Source organism: Schistocerca serialis, chromosome 5 (assembly GCF_023864345.2).
Source record: "Schistocerca serialis cubense isolate TAMUIC-IGC-003099 chromosome 5, iqSchSeri2.2, whole genome shotgun sequence".
Classification (NCBI taxonomy): Eukaryota; Metazoa; Arthropoda; class Insecta; order Orthoptera; family Acrididae; genus Schistocerca; species Schistocerca serialis.
In genome coordinates this window covers 341646271-341665582 of record NC_064642.1, presented here as the reverse complement: position 1 = coordinate 341665582, position 19312 = coordinate 341646271, and the positions used below count along the sequence as shown (strand labels likewise).

Genomic DNA, 19312 nt, shown 5'->3' with positions numbered 1-19312 from the left:
AGTGATTAAACATAAAACAGAGCATGCAAAAGATACATGTAAAGCATGCAAACATATATCAATAAACGGGCAGGTGCAAAGGCAAAATGAATATGCAAGGAAGTCAGCTGCCAATACCAAAAATTATAAAAGATTAAGTAGCCAGCAGAATAACACGGTAATAAAGTTTATATGCTGGATACATTACATTTACTTTCAGCCACTGGTCAATTAAAAAATATTTGTTTATTGGTGGTTGCATGTCCCTCTTTTGTTGTTAACAACAGAAATTTTAAGAAATTAAATTATTTCTTGACACTTAAGCAGGTAGTATGAAAAAATTGTAAGGAATAGCAAGTAAGTGCTCTTTTTGGTAAACCATTAAAGTGAAGTGAAGTGAAGTATTTCTTTCCCACAGAAGCACCCAGTGAAGATTATTCATATCGAAAATTAAAAGTAAAATGATTAAATATATGCACGCACTTCTTGCCTACAGTATACAATATACAGTTATTATATATACCTTAACACAGCTAGCTGCCAGTCTTTTGTTAAGAACTCTCCACTGTAGGCAAACTGAGCACATTTTTTGCAAATCATTTATTCATTATATTCGGATATGTGTATTACACAGATGGTGTCACTCCTCATTAAGTTTCTCATTAATTTTTATGTCCTTGAAAACATTTATCCACAGAACATATTCCAAGCAAGCTATTTTGCCCAATGTTACAGGCAAAGACAACAATGACATCTTCAGCACAGAAGGAGACCTTTGGAACAGCATAGATGGTGTGGTAATCCATCCTCTGTGGGGTTAATTAGATGAGGGATCTTCAAAGGCTAACCAGATAAACCCCAACAGAAAAATCCTCATCCAGGTTATGCCTAGCAAATCAACAGTTGAATATAAATATATTGCTTTCAACTGTATAACTAGCCTTATTTAATACTACTGTTTGATACATATCTCTCCAATAGCACTGTGTAATTAACAAGGCAGATTTGAGTAAGTTACAAACAAGTAAAATTAAGTTTCTGCAATCAACATTGTGGAATGCTAGAAGAGATAAAATTAGGAATGAATACATCACAGGAGAGTTGCAAGTGGATGTGTCAATGACTGAGAGACTTGAGTACTACATAGCTCACATGGTTTGGACATGTGAAGAGGGTGACAGTAACTGCCCGCCAAAACAATACTTGGAGAGAAACGTGCAGGGGAAAAGACCAATAGAACAACCCAGAGAAAGACGGCTGGATCTGGAGACCAGAAAAGAAAACTGAGAAACTGCATCAAGAGAAGAAGTGTATCAAGATACAGCAAAATGGAAGTAAATTGCTCGTAAGCTCCCTACCTGGCTTGCTGGAAGGATATGAAGACGATGATGATGACACGTCTCCCCAATACATGTGCTCTGTATACTCTGCCAAAAAAGGGGTCAAATTCAGCACCACTAAATTAGCATTTTCCTCTTATCATGAAATTTCATTTCTTTATCCTTCTGCCTTTGTTATGAAGTTAATTGTTGATCTTACTTGACAATGTACAGCCTTTGATACGTACTAACCCAATTAACTATCTATTCTTTTTTGCTTCAAGAAAATCTTCTGCATACAAATATGATGAAATACAGAAAAGAAATCCACCAGGACCAATTGAAAAGTGTAGAACATTGCACAAGTGTGAACCATCTCCAGCTTTCGGAAATTTACTACAACACCAAGGAGCATACACTATGAGGGACTCATGACTTTATTGTTAACTGCACTTCACATATTCTCACTGAAGAACCTGGTAAATGACTGATTCTAGTTTGCTTCATACACTGTTACGTTGTTATTGTTTTCTTCTTCTTTCTTCTTGTTTTACTTCAGAACCAAGCATTTCTCCTGAATTAGTTACAAAGTGAAATTAAAGCACTGAAACATCCTCATAGCCAGGAGGAGTGGATGTAGTTCATCAAAAACCCAAAATCAGGAGTGATCATTTGTAACTGGCATATCCACCCAGCTTGCCTTGAAGTAGACAACACTCTACATACCTCTTCCCAAATACCATTACTAATTATGGCTCATCCTCTCCACTGCTGCACTTGTGTTATCTCTGCTAATCTTCTGTTCTGGATCTCTGTTATCAACTAACTGCACCTTTTTAGTTATTAAAATTAACAAACATTTCTTCTAATACTTTTAATTCCACTGTACAACTTTATTTCTGGAAGCTGTCTTCATAACATGAAGCAGAATTGGCATCAACCTCCATTTGTACCTCTGGTCTAACAAGAACTCTTCATTAATATGAGCAGATACTGTTATTTTATGGCTTGTATTTATGAGTGCACAAGGCTTTAATACAAGCACTGGTGATGGTCACAAAGTGATTGAAATCGATTTGCAGCAGAAATAAAGGTTTCTATTTCAGCAACCAATGAGACCCTTCTTTTGTAATTAAAAGTGAGAGTATTTTGCACGCATTTATTTTACTTCATTGATCTTGTTCTCTTTCGATCACAGAACTTATACTCCACTCAGAAAGTGATCTGTAATGTTACTCTGTTACTTGTCCATCACATTCATAATTTTTAGTTATCTATATTTCTCCCAACAACTTCAGGACACCTTTTTTAATTATGGAGTTAAACCCATTTTCCCATTGAGTCATCTGCTCCACTTGTACACTTACACACATCTGATGAAGGTGCAAGTATTAGCACATTTTTAGTTTTTAATGGAACATAATGTGTATAGATATGCACGTAGGTGTTGACACAATCATTTGCAGGATTTGATGTGGAGGTAGAATGATGAATGGGCTGGTAGAAAAACCAACTGTTTACATCAATCTGAGTGTTTTATCACAATGAGGCCTTTACAGGAAATACAACACCAAATAATGACATGAGAGGGCTAAAAACAGAAGGCTGTAGGTCATCATTCATGTACATAAACAAAATTGATTCTTAGTGGCTATCCAGAACAGTCAAGCTCGTCTGATGCACAAGCCTAATAAAGCCAACTGACTCACTCCTCACGAATCTATGCATTCTCATTTTGAGCTGTTCTGTACATTGTCTTATTTAAGCAAGCTTGACATGAGACTTGTGAATTACCTTATCTTACATTTTTGGTTTCTTCTCTCCCTTAAAGTATGTGCTCTCAAACTGAGTTTCTACATTTGGATATTCATTAATATCAGCAATCAATAGAACATAAACAATGATTAGAATACGTGTGCCAGTTTATTGTGAGAACAGCCTGTTTACAAAAATGTTTAATGATTTTCTTCTTATTGTTTTTCAGAACATTTAGCTGAGCTAATAAATATATTAACAACACTAGTAAAAGAGAAATGATCATTCTTTCTCGTAATTAACACAGAATTTTTAGCTTCTTGTATGGCGTCCCTAAATTTATTAGTGCAAATGATGGGATAGACACTGCTAATCTTCTTTCAAATACTTGCCCATTTTGAGCTTAGCACTTTGTGCATAATGACATTGTGATCAATGAGATATGAAACCCTGAGCTACTTTTTAACTCTATGAATTACACTATTCACATTGTCAACTTTACCACAATTTTTTCCTATTGCTCACATGAAAAGATGTGAGACAGCAAGGCAACAATAAATCCATAGATTTCTTCATTATTCTCCTTTTCAAGTATAGAGAGAGAGCACTTGCAGCAAGATGGCCTGCCTGATGCCATTTGAATTTAAATGAGAAATTACACCATCCACCCAAGTTCAATGACTTTTGAAGAAGAGTCTGGATACAAAAACTTCTACAGCTTCAGTACAAATAACTCTCTGCACTATCTGTGTATAATTTGTTTCTTAAATTTCTCATTTGCTTCTTTTATTCCAAAATTTTGTTACCAAATTTTTTAGGTCATTCTCTACTCTGAGAAATCTTTGCAGTTGCCTCATTATGGAAATTTTATGGTACTGACAACATGTAATTTGGTAGAGCACAAGAAAGGGTACTGCCAGTTGTCTATGCACTTTTCCACCATTAACATGTAGCTACAGCTGTTATAGAGAGAGTACGTATTGTGATTGTTGCATATACAGACTGGTGCATGTTACATCTAATTCATGTATGGATGACTTAAAAATTTGAATTATTGTCATCTGCTTTCTGTTAATTACTTCCATAAAATATCCTACTTTGCTGTTAAACTTTTAACGTATCATCTATTTTGAATTTTCTATTACATGCTACTTGTTTGTTTAATTCCTTTGATTGCCCTTCCCTAATGTCTCACAGTAGCTGAAGCTATTATACCCAAATATCTTGATCTTGTTTTGTTTACTCTAAAATCAACATGTCCAAAAAGGAAGAAATTTTAGAGTATATTGAAAAGTAGGATAACAATACTGAGGGAAAAAAAAGAACAATTAATCATTTTTGTACACACAAGTGTCTTAATATTTAATAGATAGTGTCTTCCATAAGTGAAAAATACTGTTGCACAGTCCAATTTGAATTGGGTCATTGTTATATTTTAAAGAATTTTGCAAGAGATGACAGCCAATGAAAGAAGGGCAGTGAACAAAAGCCCAGAAACAATTTATGACAATGAGAACTATATGACAATTACATTATTGATAGGACAGGGTTGTCATTCAGTTTCCTCAAGGGCATACTAACAATTAGAAGAACTCTTACAGTGGAATCAAACCTCCAAAGAAGAAATTTACTGCATTGCTTTGTGTGAAGAGAAACTGTATCTGAGCAGCAAATTCTTTCTACTGAGGCCCTCATGCACAGGACAGTTCATTTCTGCAAGAAGTTGTATTCATCCCTTGTATGGTCAAATGCTTTGACATTACCCAGTTCCCTGATCTTAAGAACATTGGAAATAGACAGACAGTAAGTTTCTCCTATCAAAACTTAGTTGTTACCTGCCAGATGCAGAAACAAAGAATAAAACAGTAAATGAGAAATCATTTTTTCTGAGTTTTGTGGCTACCTGCCCCAAAGTTTTACCCAGAACAGGCAGTGTGTGCAAGAAAGGAATGAGGACATAGAAATCAAGACTGAAATACCTAAATTTTCAAGAGTAAAAAATTCACTGATGAAAATCAGTCTTATATTTTACATACGCTCAGTTTTGAGATTGCATCACAATTGCAGTGACACTGTTAACACAAATCTGTTTTTCAGACCAGATCTTGCAGACCAGGTGACAAAGATCGTCATGAAATAAGGAAGTAGTAGGCAAGAGTTATTGTTATGGGGACTAAGGACCCATAATTCCACCTCCTCTACACCTTTGTATTTCAAATTCTTGTATAAAGCAATATACTGATGTTTCACAGTTACAATTAAAATTAACAGGCTGCTCCTGGCAACCAGAGGCAGCGGTCATGTCTGAGATATGTGTGTGTGTGTGTGTGTGTGTGTGTGTGTGTGTGCGTGCGCATGTGCATGTGTTTATGTTGTCTGCATTGGAAGAAAGCCTTCTGGTCGATAGCTTACATGTTTAGTAGTCTTTTTGTTGTCCTGTCTGCGACTCAACATCTCCACTATGTGATGAGTAGCGATCTTTCTTTTTCATATATTTTTTAGTGGCACTTGACCATTAAGATGCAAATATAATTTTTAAATTAAGTGAATGGTGATGAATACAAGAAAACTTTGTTTAATGGGATCCTTGAAGTTCAACTTACACCACAACCACATCCTTTTTATAAATGCACCTCTATCAATTTCTTCCATTTTATCTTGTTGGTTTTGAGAATACAGTTTATGAAATAAAAGCAAGAGTGGAATTATTTTTATTTCAGCAGCTGTTCATTTATGACAAAATTGTAGGTAGATGGGATGTTGAAAGAACCCAACAACTGTGAAGAATATTGCGCTCAGGAACAGGAAAGATATCTGAGGTTCCCATGAACTCACATATATGTCACATGCTGGGTGATAACTGCTGTTGACTGTTACCATGAATGAAGGATTTATTTGCTAGACAATAAACATTTTTAAGCTGTAGGTTTAGACATTTGGTTGAAATATTGTTCAGATATATCAGATTTTACGAAATATGACCAAACCATGCTTACCAATTATGCAGGAATAAAGAGATGACTCACTGAAAGGCAGAAGCACTGCACCGTCAACAGATACATGAACGAAAGGTACAGAGCTTTGCTTTGCTAGCTTTCAGAATGAAATTCGTTGCTCATGCTGCAGGAGAAAAACACACACACACACACACACACACACACACACACATATATTCCTGTCTCCCTACATTGTGTTCACTCGACTGTCAAAAGCTGGCAGTTGAATGAGCACAATGTAGGGAGACAGATTTGTGTGTGTGTGTGTGTGTGTGTGTGTGTGTGTGTGTGTGTGTGTGTGTGTGTTTTCTCCTACAGCTTGAGAAAGGAATTTCATTCTGAAAGCTAGCAATGCAAAGCTCTGTACTTTTTGTTCGTGTATCTGTCGATGGTGCAGCACTTCTGCCTTTTGGTGAGTCATCTTTTTATTCCTAAATAATTAATATTCTCAACCAGAACTTTCTATGCATTATCAAACCATACTTACCAAATACAAATGTAGCAAACTGACTAACAGTTCCCAAAAAAGTGATACTAAAACTCAATTTACTTAAAACAAATTTCTGATCCATTTGTTTTGAAGGTGGAAAAGGGAATCAGCGTAAAACATAAATGTCATATGAAAAGAATAAATGGAATTCGAACTGTGTGTGAAACAAAAAAGGATAAAAAAACTGAAAATTAATACAAGAGACATTTTTGTTCACTTTCATATCTTTAAAAAGTTAGTCTTATCTGATGCTTCCACTTGCATGTAAAATAATTCAGCCATTCCACCCCATTTCAGTAAGCAAATCATGCCGGTGAGTTTACAGATGTAACGACAGAAAATATTCACACTCTACTGTGAACAGCTCATCACATTTTTTCACTGACTAGCACATATCTACAATTTATTTTACATGCTGTCAGCAGGTTCTTGTAACAAAGGTATGAAGACTGCTAATTATCTTTAACTCAAATAGTTTCTTCACAGTTAACACAAACACTTTTTAAATTATTCCTAAAATTTATGCTGTAAATATTTACTGCAAGTGTTTGTGTGTTTTGGGTAATTTTTGGGAAAATAGTGTTATTTCTTGTCTTCTTCAAAGCAGAATTTCACAGTGATGGATAAACAAATATCACAAAAAATTGTCTTTATGTTACATAGAAATTCATAAAATTACACATCTGGAAAAATTATAACATAGCCAACACTCTCAGCAATTCACACAGTCTCATATCTGGACCCCATTTTCATCTCGTCTCTCTCTCTCTCTCTCTCTCTCTCTCTCTCTCTCTCTCTCTCTCTCTCTCTCTCTCTCACACACACACACACACACACACACACACACACACACACACACACACACACACTTTAATCATTTATTTATTTCACAGCAGAAATCTGAAATACAACTTACAATTTGATTGCACCCTTTGATATGCAGGAGAAGTCTCACGTAGGACAGTATGTTAGTGTCATTTAGGATAATGGATGGGATATTACAACATTGCATAAATCAAGGTATTTCAATTCTATTGAAAATGTTTTGTTTTTATTATGTACAAACATACATATTATATACATAATAATCTCATGTCTTTTATGACACAGAGGTCGGGAGCCAGTTAAAGAGAATGTTAGTGCAGTTGCCTTAATTCCCATGTACAGAACATGAGGAATCAATATGGAAATTGACTTAAAAAGTTTCATTTTGTCAGTGGCTTACTGACAAACAGCAAACAAAATGTCTGTGTTCACAAACAGATTCAATTTTTGTTGTTGTAGTTTTTGGACTGGATTGAAACAACTTTTTATTAATAAGAACTATTGAGATTCATACCCGTTATTTATAATTTCTATACAGACAGAGCAATTAGCCACACATTAGCAAAGTATATCAAAACAGCTCCTCATGGCTTCAAGAGCATTAGGATTTATCGCTAACATTTCTCGTCAGACTTCTACAAGGCTATTCTCTCTGGCAGGAGGGCAAGAGCTTCAGGATTTACTTGTATTTATTGAAATGCACATTTCACTCAACTTTTTAGAAATGTTTCTTGCATTTAGTCCTAGCAGTGTAAAACTTTGGTTTCACAAAAGTTATTCACAATAAAGCAAGTCTGTATCACAGCTCTAACACTGTAGGCCTACAGCATAAAGAAACCAGTTCTTTCTTGAAATCAATTATTTCTAAATGGCAAAGCTTTAAAGAATTGTTTCTACAAAACAGTCCAGCACAAACAAGACTAATATTTCAAGTGACTTAATTTTTTAATAATGAAATACTGGTTCACTCTGAATGTAGCACACATTGCCTAAGAAGGCTTTATTAAGCAACCATATCATACTGATGGTAATACAGAACTGTGTCTCTCTATTCCTCAATACAGTGTTGGCTTACAATGTCATAATTGGTTCATCCTCAGACAATACACACTGAAAGTACATTCACTGTATTCCACCCAAAACTCTTGCCACAGAATCCTGCATTTTGTGGCTGACAGACCTCACAATCGTTTTGATTCTCAGAATCAGAGCACCTTATCTCACATTCACATTTCAAACATATGTCAACAACAACTCACAACACTCTGAGGAGTACCAGAACTACTTACACCTCCTTCTTTTTCTCCTGACCCCTCTGATAATCTATGGGTGACTGAAGTGCTTTCAGAAAGTCTTTCTGTGTCTGCAGAATACTCCGAATTGTCGACACCCATTCTTCACAACTTTCTTTAGACATTGGTTGGCAGACATACGACAAGTTGGGCTTATTGGGATCAGTTGATCGAATTATAAACTTTCCTGGCTCACAATCATCAGGAACTTCTTCTAGGCTCATTTTATTCACCTAATGACCAGAAAACAAGTTTAAAAATATGCTATTTTCAGATTAAACATAACACAAATATGCTATTTTCAGATTAAACATAACACAAATATGCTACTATAATACACAGTTTTCAGAAAATTGAATTCAAAGAGACTGTTCATATAAAGATAACAGCAGTAGAGGTAAAACTATAAACTGTGCTCTAACCTGTATATGGGCCTTATAAATGTACACTGGATTGGAGAACTGAGTTTTCTTTCCAACAGCTTCACTGAATATTACATTCTGTTCAAAAAAGAAGACATGCAACTCCTTTCCTTTGAAGTTAAATGCTGAATTGCCTTCACAACACACCAATGGTCCATGAAGTAGAAGTTTCCCTTGGGCTGTTATTTTACCCTGAAACACAGACATACTCCACATTCAAAAAGTAAATCTTCTGCAAAATACATGAGGAAAGGATTTTTGTTCTGCATGGTGTAGATAACATCTCAGTTAAACTTTCTGATGTAATTATCATAGGAAGTGTTTATAGCATAATTTCTGAATGGAAAGCATTTAAAACTTGTTTGTCACAGAATAATGTTCTTGTGGAAATGAGGTACTGTACTTACAGATCGCTAACTTCAGACAGGAGATAGTGGTTCTCATCTGGTCAAAGAGGGTTTATGGTTGATACAGAATGTTATAATTGAGATCTAAGGCAGATATCAGAGTATGGATGATGTAGCTACAGAAATAGAGGTTTAACAGGGGGAAAATGTGAAAAGATAAAAGCACCCACAGAAAAATAGAAAATGTTCAGTTTTTTTAAGTATGAGATGGAAAAACTGTAGTGTTGTGTAAGACTGATGAAATGGGTAGTGGATTTATTATCTTGATGCTGTAAGTATAGCTACAGGAATACAGAAACTAAGCAGAGTGGAAGCTACGTAATACAGTCATGTATCTGAGTGCAATAGTGAAGTATACCTTGAGAGGATTTCACACAATGAATAAGTGCATTGTAGTTGTATACAGGATGTCCCACAAAAACACCTACAAGCTTTAGGGACAGGTTCCTTACAACAAAATAAGAAAAAAATGTCTAGTAAACATGGGTTCTAAAATACATATCTTTAAGAGCTATGATCAGTTATTCAGTGAAGAGCTGTGTTTCATGGCAGAGAAGATGAACGAGGGCACACAGCTTTTAACGTATTCATTTTAGACCCCATGTTTACTAGACATTCCTTTCTTGTTTTGGTGTAAGGAACCTGTCACTAAAGCTTGTTAGTGTTTTTTGGGACACCCTGTATATGCAGCTAACAGAAACTATGTTGACTGTTGAAAGCAGTTTATTGGTGCTTGATGCTGAGACGCAAAACACATTCTTAAATTGAATACTCTTTACTCCAAGTTAATCATCCCATTAAGGATAAAATAAGATGACCTCTCTGACTTCTCTTTAAGTTATATGCTTCTATTTAATTATTTCAGTGTATAAAATAAACGTCCACAATGATACTCCATTAATTCTCTTCTCAAATGTTCAAACTCTCTACAGTGAAAAATCTGTTATTAAGAATGAATGCTGGTGTACCCTCTGGTTTTTCCCCATCTCTGCTCCTCTCCTTTTCCGCTGCCTGTCCCCTCCCTCTTCATCCCCCACAGCCTCCCGATGCTGCATCTGGCAGCCTTGTCTTGCCGCCATAGTCCCGCATGCTCCACGAAAAAGCGCTCGTCTCTCCCTCACATGTACCCTACTATCCCTCCCCCTTGCCCACCCACACCGGACTGCTGCTTTTGTTCAAGGCAACAGCTGCATTCTGGGTGTAGTGGCTAGAGATAGCTGTCATGTGAGTGTGAAGTGTGCTTGGCTGTGGGAATGTGTGTGTGTTTTCTTTCCTGAAGAAGGCTTTGGCTGAAAACTGAATGTGTAACAGTCTTTTCATTGTGCCTGTCTGTAATTCAATGTGTCATCTTTATGATGAGTAGCAATCTATCCTTATCATGATATTGTTAATATTTCAGCCTGAAATTTCCATTGTTTGAAAGATAAAATATTTACATTTGAGGAAATCCTGTTCTAGCAGCACTTGATCCCACACTGCAAAAGCATTATAGCAAATGACAGCATTGTAAAATGGTTATTGGATGAATAAGTAACTATACTGTACCATGCTACACTACACTTCATACATTCTTCTTCCCTGACTTAGAAATTCAGAGCCACAGATTGAACTTTTTCTCCAGGATATGCTTAGTTTCCACTATACATTCCAGTTTTGAAAAATATAACCCTTATGAAACCAGAATTCTCTTCATACTTTTTATCTTTGCTTTCTATTTCTACATTCCTTTCCATCCACAGCTATCGTATTTATCATAATGTTACTAAGTTAAGGTACTGTAGTTACCGACAGTGTTGTCTTTATCACTTCCGTAAGATTTTCAATAGCAATATTACTGCTTGTGTTTCTGCTAGTAAAACAAGTTTCCAAAACTTTCTTTTAGAAAATACTAATTGTATGTTATACAAACTGATGAACAAACTTACATCAAAACCCTGGAGCCTCCCCACATCCATCATGTCATTTGCAGCCTTGGGAACAACCTGCATCACCTGCAGTGCTATACGTAATGAGTCAATCTCATTCTGAAGCTTTGCTCGTTCAGTGTATTTGTAGATGTCTCGCAACAAAAGCTGGTACTTCATAATGCGCTGAACAGGTTTGATGAGCAGGTCACCTAATGTCAGTTTATGGCCAAGCTTTTGGCGAAGTTCCTGAAAACAATGATAACAGTACTATTATAACTAGGGCTGCAGACATATAAAAGATTTGTTGTGATCTGCCTATTATTACAAGTTCTTGATGCACACAGTGTTCTGAACACAAAGTCATTTTGATGAAATATTTTTGTTAGTCAAAGTTTAAATCTGCATTAAAATAATAACAAATCATATGTGGACTTTGAGACAATCATTAATTTTACTTGAGACTGTATAGTGTTTGTTTATTCATTCATTCATGTACACATGATGTTCTGTAAATCCCATCTTGTAGAATTGCTTTGAAAAAGTCCACTGTTGCTTTTCCTCCTATACCACTCAGTTGCTTCTTCTCCTATACCACTCAGCTGCTGTTTGTATCTAATACTTCCAACAAATCATTAACATAACTTTAAACAGATGGCTATAAGCTGTCTATGAACCGGAAAAGTCAAGATTTACCTAACACAAATGTTAGTTTTACATGGAAGGTACAGTTTTTAGTATAAATATTCTGCTAAATTGTACGAGGATTGACTAACAAGACATTCTGTCTCTCTCTCTCTCTCTCTCTCTCTCTCTCTCTCTCTCTCTCTCTCCCTCTCTCTCTCTCTCTCTCTCTCTCTCTATTTTAAAAGGGGGAAGGGATTTTTGCATTTCCTGCCAGATATTCACAGGCAACCTGTTAAAAGACTTTGCATAAGAATATAAAACTCAATACGAAACCTAGAGAGCAATGCACAGTTTTTTTCTACTTCTAAGAGAGTGAGTATGGGTGAAATAATATGGACCAACATGAAATTCAGAACCTGGAAATTAAGTAATATATTATCAGGTATTTTATCACACTGTTCTTCATTTACATACTGACTTTCAGACTCTCATAGGATTTATAATAGGACACAAGTTTTAAGAGACAAATGAAGTATTGTTATGAGCTTATAATGCAAACCACTATAAAAGTGACATTTTTAATTAACGACACATGCTATGCCTAATATAAATCAGAAAGTATTACAATGCAGAAAGGTAGAACCATAATGAGATTCAGGACTAGCACTGAAGAACCAAATTAGCATGAGTCCCCAATTTTTTAAAAAGTGTTTCAAGATGTTAATCATAAGTTACTGGTTTGTTGTAATTACATTTTGTCAATTGTCTGAATAATAAAAATATTAGGATAAATGTATGGAACGGGACTTACCTCAAAATAGATATCATATTCTGAGACTATGTACTCCGAAACGGGTTTGTTTTGACAGTAAACCACATACATATGCAGTTTTCTCTCGTATCTCTTGAAGAGTGGGCCAAGTTCTTCCGGATGGCTGAGGCATTTCTCTAGAGCCTTCAAAAAGAAGCTAGAAGAAAAGTACATTGTTATAGTAAGACTAGATAAAGATGTATGACTACTTTCTTATTATAAATAAGTAATGAGATGTTTTCAAAACTTCAATGATCATGCAATAACCAAATATTTAATAAAGGTTTCTTTCCTGAAAATTGCAAGTTTTCAAACCATTACATAATAAATGGACACTGCACAAATAAAACTTACAAATGAATAAAACTTAATTTCATCATTTGTCTGGCAGACAGAAATGTAAATAAAGCTCTATGAGGCAATTTTCTCACTCCCATGTTGTTGAAAAGGCAAAGGCACAATCAAATAAACATTTGCTAAAATGCCAGTTAATGTTCTGCAAATCATACTTTCCCCCTATTCTGAAAAATGCTGTAGTTTTATGTTTGAGAAGGTGATTGGAAATAAAAGCACACAACAATCCATGGATAACATAAAACACGAATGGCTATCTGTGATGTTTATAACACAAAATTTGCATAATAAGCAAAGATCAGAATTGCAGTACCAACTACTCTCCTCTTACACAAGAGTAACAATGTAAGCAAGACAGAATTGAACATTTACAGTATTAAACATGTTTGCCAGCCAACAATAAACACTTAACAACATTAAAGGAGAATCACAGAGCACAACTCTTGCAAATCAGTATTCTGGGTGACGAGAGGACAAGCAATGAAAAATTAAAACTGTAATCTCACAGACAGAGTAATTCAATAAATATTTCTTTTTGCTCAGATGAAAACAATTTGATGTGAAGTCAGTACGGCCATCTATGGAGCAGGATGAAATTATTTTGAGAGGAAATGTATACAGCTTTGCCAAGAGTTGACAATGATATTTTTCTGGAGGGATTTATAAAAAATGTATCTCTAAATACAGCCACCTGTGCTATAAAATCAAATCCCATTTGTGGAACATGAGCACAGTATGTTAATTTTGAATTCTATGAATGTTAGTGTAATAATAAAAAAAAGTGAATTAATTTCTGACTGGTTTTGTGCTTGTTCTGTAAGTGCTTTTAGACAGTCTCTTAATTTCATATGACTTTTATTCTTAAGAGCAAAAGTTGCTTCAAATATGAATATTTCTGAAGGAGATGCAGTTAACAACTGTGAACAGTTTAACATATTGGTGGTGTACTTTAGTTTATAGTAAGAATATTGCCAAAAGCAAAGTGTATTGTGATCTATTTTATACAATGAAACATGTGAACTTCCTTCCATCTGTAAAATGGACAGGCAATGTATCATAAAGTAAAATGTTATCTCATGTAAAAGCAATGCAAAGTAGTAACAAATCGTGATTTTTTTGTTGATACTAGAATATACCAAACATGAGAGGTTTATTATTACTAAGAGTATTTACTAATGTTCTATTCAGCATCTCCGTAAGCCAAAAAAATTCAGTACAACATCACAAATATCCATTATAAGACATTATTTTTCACAAGTCAATGACATATAATTCCTGACATTACAACATACAATTCCTGGCATTATGACTACATTTCCAAGACATCACTCTGGGGAAAATACACATTCATGTGATGCAGGAGGGCAATAACTTAGTTACCATAGCATCTATTGTGAAATGCATCCCACGTCTAGTTTCATTAGTATTGCTAAGCAGAATAAGCAAAAATTTTGGACATTCTAAATTTCAATTTCCCAGCCTGTGCATAATCTTTATCTTCTTTCATGGCATATTTTATGGATAAACCCTTTCTGAATAAAATAAGAATACTCATAAAGTTTACAGAAATGGAGGAAGAAATGGTCATGGGCACAATGAAAATCATCCCTACACTTATGAGCAATGATTGATGAATTGTAAGACACTTAGCTAAATTAGTAGTCTACGGTCCGAACCTGGGTTGTCTCTTGAATGCAAATCCAGCATTTTATATCAAGTTCACTCAATATTATAAGTGGAAAATGATAAAAATTATAGTTAATGTGAAGTATAATATATTATAGAAAGAGCGGGAAAGAAATCTATCACAAATCAGTAGGGAATAATTAACCATATGGCATGTGTAACTATGAAGTATGAAAAGTGAAAGGGAGTATAATGTTTAATACCAGATGTTTATGTTTATTGTGGCTGGTGAAAAAAATGGAACATTATCACACAGAAAGTCAAGGAAAATATTTCTTTTATGTTACTTAAACCCTACTAATGATGAATTTTATAATTTATTATGGTAAAAAAGTAAATAGCCAATAGAAATATGCCATTTTTCTCAATGATGGTCACGACTGACTACATATGTCTTTTATTCTGTTATTGGGACTGCCATAACAAGCAGCTCATGACTATGAAATTACAAAGAAGTGAAATGCACATTTACTCATATTAAGGAGATGCTTAAAAACTTAGAAAAAAACTACGAAAGAAATATTCCTGACAGATACAGTACTACAGCAAATTTATCAATCTGATATCCATAATATACTTTAATGGTAGCATAATGTATGTGAAGATAATGTTACTCACTCTCTGTGCCACTCATAGATGGCTTCCAAGTTTCCGAACACCATTTTGTCTTTGCCTCCTCTCAGATCCTCAGGCATTGGTATTTCACAGTCTGGATTCCTCATAAGAGGCATGTAGCCCTCTGTAACATATTCCAGATCACGGACATAGTCCCTCTCAGTCTCCACCAATTCTCTAATTACGTATTCACGTTTGCGTATGGCGGCAACTGCCGCATCCTCAACACTTTCACTGTCACTTGGCGCAGCTGTCGTGCCACTGGCACTGCCTTGTGCTTCACCCCCTTCCCTGCTCCCTCCACCTTTATCATCAGCTGTCTCTTCTTCACAAGTCCCCTGCCCTTCACTACCAGTATTTGTGCTCGTTTCACCATCAGATGCCATTTCACTCGACACTTTTGAATCTCGATTAAGGAGACTGTTCCTTTCCTGATTTTCTGTGTGCTGCTCCTGTAGAGAACACAACATTTCTTCAGTGAATGATCACAAAAACCTGTCTCTGTCAATACTTAAATATAATTCTGAAGTGTTAACATGCAGCAGCAACTGTACAGTCTAGTATTCCGACTAACTTTATCAATTTCTTGAGAATCCATGCTGAAATGAACTTATGAATTACACTGTGATGCAAAAATGTGTGCAGTGTCAATTATAACTGGTAAGTCAGAAGCATTTAACATTTTTTTTGTAAATTCCATTACCGAAACAGAAGTGTTTTCAAGTGTTCCTACAGGTTTTGAAAGTTGTAACCAATCTATCATTAAAATGAGATCAGAATTTTAACTTAGACTGCACATAGTCTGTGGGAATAAAATGCAGTGTAAACATTGTACAACTAATCGGAATGAAAATTTGAAATTTTAACTCTGGAATCAATGCAATCATTATGCACAACATAAGATGAATGTCTAGTTATTAACTAACACAAAGACTGGACAGTTTAAAGAGGAACACAAGTTAAAAGCAAATGTTGTGTGACTACTTATCAGAACTTTTAAACAATGCTTTCGCCAGGAGATATAGACAGCTAGGAAAGAAGAAAGGGAAGATACAAATACCCTACATGAAAGAGCAAGTTGAATATGGAAGACGTAACTGGACGTAACACTTCCATTCTGTTATATGTAACTCCCACATGAAGGGAAACCTCACAGCAAATACCAAAACAAGACAAACACAAAATACATAAATAGAACTGCAGTTAATCTCTCCCCCCCCCCTTGCCCTCTCTCAAATACAATTAATTCCTTTCCTGTGAGTCGCATTTCTCTGGCATTAGGATCCAAAGGGAGTTTTCCTTCTTTACAATAGAACAACCTTGTTTTGTCTCCCCAGTTTCCTTTCATCAGTCTATTATGGAAGTACATAGTCAGTATTCATGATCTGTCTGGATTTTACTCCTATTCCAGTTGTTCTGTGTTTTTACGCAGATGCTACTCTTGGGTTTCACAATAACAAACATGTTCGGATCTCATCCCACACCAAACCCAAAGATCACTTACAAAATTTTAATTTCAGAGAACCGTGGCTCCTTACATCAATGATATCTGTGTTTCTTAGTATTCCAAATGTAATCAATATGAAAAACTGTTCCTACATCATGCTTGTGGTAAACGTAAATTTAACATTGTGTCCACCAAAAATAAAACTGCGCCTGATACCAAATGCCAGCACATGGATAATTCTATATACCATATCTACACAGATATCACACAGATACATCAGAAGCAAAAAATTTTGAATGACTAATGATATAAGACAGTGTACACTGACTATGAATACAAAATCTATTGCAAACAAGGTGAGAATTTATTCATATTAAAATAAATTGCAGTGAGCAAGTTCCACAAATGCTTACATAAAACTAATTAAGCCAAACAAAAATTAAAGACATTCAATAATGTGTTTATAGCAAACTACATGTGAACTCCAAGTGTGTGCAAGAGACTACCACCAGCACCTGACTGAAAGAGAAAGCAACAGCATGATATCAATTATGATGATACACTACATTTGAAATGTAACTTCCAAATGTGCCAGTAATACAGAATTGTGCAGCCAAATATACACTCTGAAATCATGCACAACTCAACATAAAGGTTCAGGGCAAACAACAAAAGTAAATAAAAAAGCCTCATTTAACTACAAACACACCATTCGCTCTTTGACGATTTGCTCTATTTCAGCCAAGTCAGCAGATGTGGCTCCCTCCAATGCCTTGAGAGAGAGGCTGGATGACTGTAAAGACAGAGCTATATTCTGACAACTGTTACAAAAATAAGGCCTACTGCTGCAGACACTCATGATCTTTGAAGTTTCTGTTATTAAAGATGAAACTGTCTTCATGATACAAGAAAACTGTATGAAAAATTAATGATAAATATATTTATATAATCATTTTTGCTTACAGTAACCTAGGTATTACACACAGCAGGTGATAGCAAATGATATTTACAACAAATACAATGAAACTACAAATCAACAAATAATTTTTTTGTCTTCTTCAAAAATTGATGAAAGAATTCCTTTACAGACCTGAAATCATACTTAAACTGAAGTTTCTCGTAAATAACTATGTTACAGCATATAGCAGTGGCAAAATATTGCATAGTTTTGTATGTTTTTTCCCAATGCCGTATTTCATACAGCTACAAGCAAACCACATCTCACATTTTCTCTCATATTCATGATCCTATTGCTTTGCAACCCACCCTTGTATTTTTTTTTTTTTTTTTTTTTTTTTTTTACACCCTGAAATGAATATTTCCTCCAGAAACAATATCTATGAACTATGCACTATGTTTTATATTTAAAAGCCTCTGTATGTCAGTTAAGGATCTCTGTTACTGTTTAGATAATCTGTATTTTCTTTCCAAATTCTCTTTCTATGCTCCAAACAAACACTCTGCTATTTGCCTAATTTAGTTTTCATTTGATTCTATGTATCTCCCCAACTTACAAGATACCGCAAATAGATAAACACCTTTTTTTAAACTTAGATAAATACACAATGAAGTGTAATAAAATATAGAAAGATAAACTGCATAAATTTTTATAAAATTAATAGCACAGATTTAAATATGTATGTTATGTAAGCTATAAAAGGTCCTACATTACTCACAGATAGTATCTCAATAAACACCTTATATGTTAGTCAATGATCGGTTGTATTCTGAAAAACTACAAAATCAGCTATAGCTGAATAGCCTGTAAATGCTTAAGTGAATAAGAACCCATTTACACTACACTTAGAAACAAATGTCTGGTGGGGTTCTCATCAGCATCTGTTGTAGCAAAGTAGTATTTGTGTTAATAACACTAGCATGAAAACATTTTACCTTTAGTGAGTACATACTGCAAGAATCAATTCTTGAAATACACTGCCATTAAAAAAAAAAAAAAAAAAAAAAAAAAAAAAAATGAAGCACACAAACACCCAGGAGGGGTGGAGGAAAAAAAAGAAACGGTTTGAGAGAGTTTTTGTAAATTCACCTTGTCAATATGAGCTCACTTACCAGTAGGACACAACACCCCCTCTTACCTAGATGTACGCTCTTGTTCAGTTAGGAAGGGTATCATAAAGCCATTATACCCCATCCTGAGGCAAACTAGCCTATAACTGTTGTACTTGGTTTTTGATACCCTATACACTGACACTGGGATGAAGTTGATGTTCGAACTGATCCCACCCATATTCTATTGAGGACAGGTATGAAGATCTTACTGTCAACAGGAGTATATCAACATCAAGCAGACAGATCATACTGATAAGTGCTATGTCTGGATGAGGATTGTCCTATTGAAAAATGGCACCACAATACGATCACA

At 35.0% G+C, this 19312-nt stretch overlaps 1 protein-coding gene across 1 annotated transcript in view; it reads right to left on the bottom strand.

Annotated features, from left to right (window-relative positions):
* Window positions 1-19312, bottom strand: part of LOC126480962 (kalirin) — a 1643174-nt gene that overhangs the window by 35087 nt on the left and 1588775 nt on the right. Inside the window, exons 35-40 of the mRNA XM_050104391.1 lie at window positions 17639-17722; window positions 15486-15934; window positions 12828-12984; window positions 11411-11638; window positions 9079-9270; window positions 8654-8889 (exon numbers count right to left, since the gene is read on the bottom strand). Of these exons, the coding sequence (XP_049960348.1) occupies window positions 8654-8889; window positions 9079-9270; window positions 11411-11638; window positions 12828-12984; window positions 15486-15934; window positions 17639-17722 (1346 nt within the window). The remainder of the gene's footprint in view (window positions 1-8653; window positions 8890-9078; window positions 9271-11410; window positions 11639-12827; window positions 12985-15485; window positions 15935-17638; window positions 17723-19312) is intronic.